This window comes from Bidens hawaiensis, unplaced genomic scaffold, assembly GCF_021521415.1.
Source record: "Bidens hawaiensis isolate Kalapana, Puna unplaced genomic scaffold, B.hawaiensis_p1.1 tig00020909_1, whole genome shotgun sequence".
Lineage (NCBI taxonomy): Eukaryota > Viridiplantae > Streptophyta > Magnoliopsida > Asterales > Asteraceae > Bidens > Bidens hawaiensis.
The window spans coordinates 40768-49077 of NW_027493225.1; the positions used below are offsets into that span (position 1 = coordinate 40768).

The 8310-nt window shown below is 32.5% G+C and overlaps 2 protein-coding genes across 2 annotated transcripts; both read right to left on the reverse strand.

The window, feature by feature from the left end:
- Positions 1 to 1137: 1137 nt before the first annotated feature.
- LOC143562100 (ribosome biogenesis protein NOP53-like) lies at positions 1138 to 3857 on the reverse strand. The gene is made up of 11 exons (XM_077050007.1): positions 3662 to 3857; positions 2940 to 3100; positions 2801 to 2849; positions 2603 to 2712; positions 2404 to 2514; positions 2243 to 2331; positions 2030 to 2149; positions 1815 to 1937; positions 1665 to 1731; positions 1501 to 1580; positions 1138 to 1375 (listed from the first exon to the last, which is right to left on the reverse strand). The coding sequence occupies exons 1-11, from the start codon at positions 3825 to 3827 to the stop codon at positions 1369 to 1371; spliced, it is 1083 nt and encodes a 360-aa protein (XP_076906122.1). The 5' UTR covers positions 3828 to 3857; the 3' UTR covers positions 1138 to 1368.
- Positions 3858 to 6026: 2169 nt separating this feature from the next.
- Positions 6027 to 7748, reverse strand: LOC143562101 (BTB/POZ domain-containing protein At3g56230-like). The gene is made up of 3 exons (XM_077050009.1): positions 7433 to 7748; positions 6776 to 6952; positions 6027 to 6514 (listed from the first exon to the last, which is right to left on the reverse strand). Exons 1-3 carry the CDS (start codon positions 7604 to 7606, stop codon positions 6056 to 6058), a joined length of 810 nt encoding a protein of 269 aa, XP_076906124.1. The 5' UTR covers positions 7607 to 7748; the 3' UTR covers positions 6027 to 6055.
- Positions 7749 to 8310: the final 562 nt, after the last annotated feature.

Genomic DNA, 8310 nt, shown 5'->3' on the forward strand with positions numbered 1-8310 from the left:
AGTCCCAACCAAAATCGCGTAGCCCGCAACCAACCCATGCGAGTTTTACCAACAACTACACGTCTAGTTTAAAATTAAATATAAAAATAAGAAGATAAGATAGTTTTGACTGAGATACCTGAATATGCAAATAGTTGGCGGAAAACAGTAACGTCTGTTAAGGTTTTTTGTCGGTGTGTGGTAAAAAAAATTCTTGTAGGCGGATTGATTGTGCGCAACTTTTTGACTTACATAAACTTTTTAAACAATGTTGTGCCTTGGGCCAAAACCAGGATTATTTTTTAAAAAAAACTATAACCAGGCAGGATATGGTTAGGTTTTGACTGGTTTTGTGACGTTTTTATCGGGTTTTGGACTGTTTTAAAAACTGGTTCATGCCGGTCGGTTAAACCAGTTATACCGGGTTTTGAACTGGTAGCCGGTATTTAGAGTCTTTTTAAGCGGTTTGCTAGAGCATTGAACCGCTGGTTTTAGCCGCAATAGATTTTTGATACTTTTTTGCAACCCGTATTTTTAAAAAATGACTTTTAACCTAGCAGATAAAACTAACAGTAAACGATAAACCTATTGCACGCTTTTATTTTTAAAAAAACCTTGTTTGAAAATCAAGTAATTTTGTATTATTGTGTATTATTAATTAGCTTTTAAATTACTTTAATTATTGAATCATGTACTTTTGGCTATTTTTTAAGTTGAAAGTTGCGTTTATATAAAATTATAGGGTAAATTATTCAAACCGATTGAACTTCTAAGTACACCCGGTTGCATTGTTTTTTAACCAAATCCGGTGTGAGTAAAATACCGGTTTTTAAAACATTGCATACACGTCTTAATATCTAAAAGTAGACATACCAAAATATAAACTAAACAAATAAACAATAAACCAACCTTTACCCTAACAACTTCGTAGTCCACAAGTTCAGATTCTTAAATAAGATTAGTTTTCACCAATCAACTCTACCAGAACGGAAAATGTTTGGTTTAGTACCAGTACGGTACCATAGGCAAAACTGGTAAAAGAACCGTACTAGTATGGTTGACAGACTAGTTGGTACAAATGGTACCGACAGTCCCCGTTTCAGTACCAGCAGGCAGTAGCCGATACTATTTGACCATCCCTGATTACACCGAAAAAGATAAATTCAGGTTTCTGGATGAATTGATGAAGATACTAAACCAATAACACTGAAAATCCTGATCTTTTTATGTTTTCGATGTGATACGATAACACATTGCTTTAGAAGATTAAGTATAAGAAAACAATAACATTTAAGAATTAAATTAAAATACAAAACTGACTGCCAAAAAAAGAAGGCCCCCCACCATTTCCATCACTTTGACTAGTTCATGCAGTTCCGGGACATGCTTCTATTTCCTGCACAGATAAAGTCAACAAACTGTTAATAAGCAAGCTGCAGAACATCGAATTTAATGTGTGCTATTCAGATATGCTTTAATGAATATTAATATATTTTAATCATTTAACATATGCAACTGTACCTGCCACTCTTAACCGTCGGGACAATTATTCCTCTTTTCTCGAGGCTCTTGTATCGGTCTCTAGCAAGGGTACAACATGCCTACAACAAGAATCTCAAGTAGTTAGCAACAACTAACATTGCCATTAATGTTCAAAAGTGGTTAAAACAGTCACAATGGCATACCTTCAGCTTCCTTAAAGAACCGGTAATTTCTTCTGATAACAACACTTGAACAGGCGCAGGCTCAAATCTGAAATGTAACTCATTAACTAATTAGCACTAGAAAAATGAGCAAATATTATATTATAATATTTATAAAAAGACAAGTCTTACTTGCGCCTTCCTAAACGTGGTGGACACGATTTTAGTCTTTCTTGTTTAGCAGTAACACAACGAAGATGTCTATTCTTTTTCTCTTCATCCTCTCTTGCTATTTCATCGATGATATCTGGTAAGCTGCATAAAACATTTGAACCGAAAGTAAGTTAAGTGAGAAAATATAACCACTATAATGGGGAAAACAAGTAAAGATAAATATTTCAATTAACCTGTCAATGTCTTTAGAGAACTCTTTTTTCTTTTTTGCTTCTGCTTCCATCTTCATTCTCTCTCTGTTTCTAACCCTCTTATTCAGCTGTACTCGTGTCACCCTCTCTTTTTTAAAAGGCCTGCACGATTGTAATTCTCACAGTTAGGATTTAACAAAAAAAAATACATCTGAAGCGTGTAAAATTGCATCACAAAGTAAGAAACAAATATACCTCTTTTCAAGATCTGCATCATCGTTTTCATCAACATCCTTTTCTTCAGCATCGTCATCACTCTCATTATCAGCATCAAGAAAATACATCTGTAAAGTTTTCTAACATTAACATAACTTTTCAAGAAAAAATTGCAGATGCAGAAAACTAAAGATGCATACATCTTCCTCATTAACAACTTCACCATCAACAGTTAAGGGAACAGGTGCAGGGCGCAATTCTTTAGTATAGACTTTCTGCATTTCATCGGCAACAGCATGAGCCAATGAATCCTTCAGAAAAAGAAAAAAACAAAAATTAGCATACAAACACAAGAGCAAATAAGTAAACATATAGTTAGATAATATATAATCATGCGACCTGATGACTTTCAACTGTCGGATTGTATGAACATCCAGGTGGCTCTACTTCCACAGCAGGAATAACAATAGCCTTATTGGAAACCTTTCTTTTCTTAACAACATGATCACCTGAACACAAATCACACATTAACGAATATCATTTCAGCACAAAAAGAAGATTCATATACAAATAGTTAAAATTTAATAAGAAAGAAACCTTCATCATTCCATATATCAGTCATGCCCTTATCTGTGGATCCATCTTTCTGTAAAAGATACAAAACAACACCAATCACAACCCTATTTCATATTTAAAGTAGTATCGAGACAATCGACTTTATTACAATTAGTCAGACCTGGGAAGAAGCTGCTGCCTTTTGAAGCTCTTTCTGTTTTTTCCTACACTTTTTGGTATTTGATGATGGAATAGGCTGTACAAAAGAGTTCTTCTGTAGTATGCTATCAACACGGAGTATCTTCTCCCTGCTTTTGTCGATTTTACGCTTCACAGAAAGATCTGAAATAACAAAACCACAAATTAGGTCATACTGTGTTAGCTAGAGTTGTAAACGAAGCAAACCAAACACGCCTTGTTCATGTTCGTCAGTACAGTTTGTTATCAAACAAGTAAACAGTTCATGTTCAGGCTGTCTGTGTTCGTTCATTAAGAAAACGAGCGTAAACGAACAGATACAAAACTTTAAGCACGCGATACAATATATAAACGACAACTAACACTTGGCATTTCCTATAAATATCTAAACAAACATATATGAGCAAGCGAAGCTCAAGATTCGTATAATCAAACAGGAGCGGTTAACAAACAGTTCATTTAACGTTCGATTCGTTTACAGTCGTAGCTAAAACTCAAGACCAGTGACCTAATATCCAAACTATAACAACAATAATCTTTATAAACAATAACAATTTGAACAAAACAAAAGCCGAATTGAAGTAACTAATACTTATTATTTCCTATTAACAATTAGTTTCAACTTAACCAAAACGCTTTATAACGATATATCAATTCAAACGAAACAAAATCCACATAATTGAAGTAATTAATCTGTTAACTAACCTCTGGACTTATCAACAAAAAACAACGAATCGCTCGGGACGTCGGTGAGTGAGCCGCCGGAGAGTGCGTCTTTGCTGGACTTGTCGTAAAACTCTTCGATGTCTTCGGTGCTAATGTTCGATCGCCATGCCTTCTTACCCTTCCTTGAGCTCTTTGATTTCACCATTGATTGATGTGTGTTGGAGGCTCTGTTAAACAAACCCTAATTAAACGTTGGAGGCGGATGGATATTATTATGTGGGTAGTGGGTTTACTGGGTTATTGTTATCGGATCCCTTTTTACCCGAATTGTTATTGGGTTAGTTTATGGGTAAATGGTAAGGTGAGTCCCTTGGTTAGTTGTAATGCTCAACTTTAATCCTCACAAAGTCATTTGATATATATTATTATACTATTATAATATAATAATAATAATAATAATAATAGGGTGAGCGTTTTCGGTACTAATACCGATTGTACCAGTATCGAATCGATATCAAGTTTTGAGTTTTTGGTACTGATACGATTTGATACGATACCAGTATTTTTAGAATTTTGCATAAAATACCGGTGTTGGTACTATCTCAAGTTCATCCCTATTTTAAAGCATTTACAAGTGTGTCGTAAAAGTATGTGAGGGGGTTTTTGTAAATTGCATAGGGGTGTCAATTCCTAACATGACCTGAAATCCAACACGAAAAAATATAGGTTTTTGGTTGCCTGACACGACTCGTTTTCTTAAACAGGTCAACCCGAACCCGACACGTTAAAAAGTGGGTTTACATGTTAACCCGATTACAAATTTTAGAGAAGTTAATATTTTGATTTTAGAAATAAGAAGTTTTAAATTTTGAAGTTAAATACTTAGATTTTAAATTTTTCATATAACAATTACACTATAATAATAGGGTGAGCTTTTCTATACTAATACCGATTGTACCAGTATCGAATCGATATCAAGTTTTGAGTTTTCGGTACCGGTACGATTTGATACGGTACTAGTGTTTCCTGAATTTTGCACAAAATACCGGTGCCGGTACCATCTCGAATTCATCCCTATTTTAAAGCATTCACAAACCGTGTCCTAAAAGTATGTGAGGGGGTTTTGTAAATTATAGGATATGATATGGATTAGAGAGTGGTTGTGAGTAGATAAGAAAGGAAATGTTATACGATAAGGTTAAATTTGAGGTTTCATTATTCATACCGTATAAAATTTTTATATTTTTTGAATGCGGTTGCAAATGAAAGTTAGATAAAATAAATAATAAAAGTAAAAATGTATTATAAAGATTAGTTTTTTTATTATCAGTTTTAGTTATTTAAAATGGGTAAGTGGGTAGGTGGTATAAAACAGAAAATGATATGTTCTGGTAAATTTGTTTTTTTCTTAGGCAGAGGATGTTGAGTTTTATCTTTTTCAATATCATACAATATATATTGTATTAATCTTTTCCTCTCCTGTAACAATTTTTTTGAATGAAGTTATTTTATTAACCAAGATAATAAAGGCATAGAAAATGAATTACAATAAGTCGTTTAACCTGCTAGTACAAATGTAAATTCCTATTATAACACGACATTTGCGTAATAGGATTATTTAATTTGAGGCTTTTACAATGGTGAGAAGATCTAGCTAATTAGTTATATGTCATAAAGAATAACAATGTTAGTGGTGATCAAGTTAAGGAAAACGATTAACAAGTAACAAGCAAGTTGTCTAAGCTAAAGGTGCACAAATCGGGTATTAGAAAAACCCAGGTTCGGGTATGGAACCGGGTTCATGTATGATCGGGTATTGGAAATTCGGGTATTAGCAATAATCGGGTTGGGTTCGAGTCTGGGTATTGGCTTGAAAACCATACTCTGTGTACCGGGTCCAAGTCGGGTATTGAACTGGGTCTTCAATACCCGGGTATTTGAATACCCTATCTCCGGGTATTGAAAAAAACCTGTTTGATGGGTTTTGAATACCCTATTTCCGGGTATTATAAAAAACCCATTTTTTACAGTTTTTTTTCTATCAGCGGGCCTGCTTTATTGTTTTATCCTAACTCCATTTATTTTACATACAAACTTCAAAGTTCATTCAAACATATATATACGACTAAAATATGATATAAAAAAACATACATTTTATATGTTTTCAGTTGTTGTTTGGTATAACAAAAGGTGTTACTCTAAAAAAATCAGTTGGAGAACGACTATAGATCTGTCGGCAGCCACACAACAACAAATACATAAACATTAATAGATATGTGGACAGCCACACAACAAGTGCATAAAAATATACCTTTTCTTATTATTTTGGATTATTTACAAGATTCGTGTATGACAATTATATTATATAAACAAAAAAAGACAATTGTCTCTTGTTTTAATAAATATGCAGAAATGCATGTCCCAACTTGCAACTCATACATCACTTCTTCTATTTTTGATTTCCAAAAAGGATGCTCTTGTAATCTGAACAGTCAAATGTGGATTCTTGAGTGCAAACACATCAAATCTAGCTGCGAAAACAATATCCTCCATGTTCTTAACAACAAAACTCAATGCGGTCTCCTTGAGGTTTCGGTTACAAGTAGTATCAGAAATCTCTAAAATGTCAAGTGCGTTATTCGTGCTAAGGATTTCAAGCATTCGGTTTTCACAGAATTTCTGCAAGAACCCGATTTCATACTTGTGTGCCGCTATTGATAACGAATACAAATGTTTATCGAGTTTATCTTTAGCCAAATCGCCGCTATATAGGAATTCCAATAATGATTCGAGTTCTTCAGGGTTTAGTTCAGGGAGTGTGATAGTATCATTAGCTGCAGCTTTGCATCCATCAGAATCTAGCATGTTTCTAAATATGTTGGACCTTGTTGCCTGCATTGCAAAAGAAAATATATATAAATGAATAATAAAATAAAAAAAGTTATCTTAAATTGTTGTTGTGTTATACTTGCAGAATCATTTTAGAATCCATTAAAGATGTTGTAAATATTTTAGATTTTCTTTAAGTTAAAGCACTGGCTAGAAAGAATGGATAATAAATAAATAAAAAGTACCGTTATTATACGTTAAAATCCTGATTGCTCCTCATGATAAAAAAAAATTCTGGGTTCATCACTGAGTTAAAAATAATACCAGTAGTGCTCTATGAGCGGGTATGGAGGAAGCATCATCACCAGGCTTGCAAAGAATGTCTGGATGAATTTGATCTCTAAATGCAGCTTTAAAACCACTTAAAAATACCAACTTTTGATTCATTTCTTCTTCCATCTTCTTCATCTCCTTTAACCATTTTAAAGAACTCATGAAACCCTGAAAATGTTCAGGATTTTCTTTAGTTTTTTTTTTTTATTATTAACTGTCTGGATTTTTAATCAAGTAATTTATTTTTTTTAGCATGAAATATTAATGATATATAGATGGTACCCATATAAGGCAATCCATAAAAGGGAGTTACGTATATAAAGATAGCATCATAAGTCTTGTATCTTAAAAACAAATTAATACACATAAGTACATAACTAATAAAATATTGTGATGTGAAAAAAACAAGATCAAGAAAGATAACTAATATTAAATAACAGAATATTAAGGAGGGTTGTTTTTTTACCTTTTTATAATTTTATGTCAATGATCCAAGAATATTTCATACCTTTTTCTATCTTGCATGCTTAATTATTGCTAATCATGAATTTAGCTTTTTAATAGTAAACAACTATCAATTAGAAAATCTTAAAATTCCTAATGCATTATTAAACAAAGTAATAAAGCCTTGAATAATTTGTTGATTACCTTGGAAGAATTAGGAACCGAAGGATCATTAGAGAACTTCCCCGAAACCTTATGATCATCGGTCCTATTCGTCATGGCGATAATACTTTTCGCACCTTCATAACAAGCTACACATATGGTGTTCCTAGGAGGCCTCAAATTATATGGCATGGCGCTACATAACGAGCAATCCATTATACGAATAAACTCGGAAATCAAGATTTTGAAAATGAACAACAATCTTAAAAGTAATGAAGAACAAAAATTAATTTAAAAACAATGAATTGAAGAAGGAGAAGAAGATGAAGTATTGTTAAAGAGATGGTGTGTTGTAGGATGCTTTTGGAAGTTATATATGAAAGAAACTACAAAAGGAAGCAATTATAAAATTGCTTTAGTTATAAGCATATATTAATTAAAAATTACATAATAGTTAGTTAATATTTCCCTGTTGGAAATTCAAGGCTATCTTCCTAATAGGTACCCATTCTCTTTTCATATGATTCTTCTTTTGTTTATTTTTTTTATATTATATATTGGATAAAGGTCATGCAGTGGAATTACAATACAACCCTTGTAGCTACAATCTTTTTTATACTTTTTTCTAGTATATTTGATCTTTGAAAGTAATACTTAAACATGATATAAATGTGTGTACTTAATTATTAACTGCTAATAAGTATTATTGATCCTGGTTTAAATGTGTGTATCATTATTATTCCATATTTACATATATAAGTTTAAATGCGCTTTCTATATACTCTCAAAACATTAACATGGTGACCAATTGGAATTCAGGCTAAGTAGTTAACTTATGATCATATCAATATATCATAATTTCCAGATAAAGAGAAAGATGTCAGGGGTTAATAATATTTGGTTATCATAATTTGCTGATA

Excerpts from the sequence above, each read along its gene's own strand:
- LOC143562101 (XM_077050009.1), bottom strand. The coding sequence starts at position 7,606 with ATGGATTGCTCGTTATGTAGCGCCATGCCATATAATTTGAGGCCTCCT. Across the intron at positions 6,953-7,432 it reads CGGTTCCTAATTCTTCCAAG|GGTTTCATGAGTTCTTTAAA; the intron begins GTAATCAACAAA and ends GAACATTTTCAG. Across the intron at positions 6,515-6,775 it reads CCGCTCATAGAGCACTACTG|GCAACAAGGTCCAACATATT; the intron begins GTATTATTTTTA and ends TTTGCAATGCAG.
- LOC143562100 (XM_077050007.1), bottom strand. The coding sequence starts at position 3,827 with ATGGTGAAATCAAAGAGCTCAAGGAAGGGTAAGAAGGCATGGCGATCG. Across the intron at positions 1,938-2,029 it reads TTCTCTAAAGACATTGACAG|CTTACCAGATATCATCGATG; the intron begins GTTAATTGAAAT and ends TGTTTTATGCAG. Across the intron at positions 1,732-1,814 it reads CCACGTTTAGGAAGGCGCAA|ATTTGAGCCTGCGCCTGTTC; the intron begins GTAAGACTTGTC and ends GTTACATTTCAG.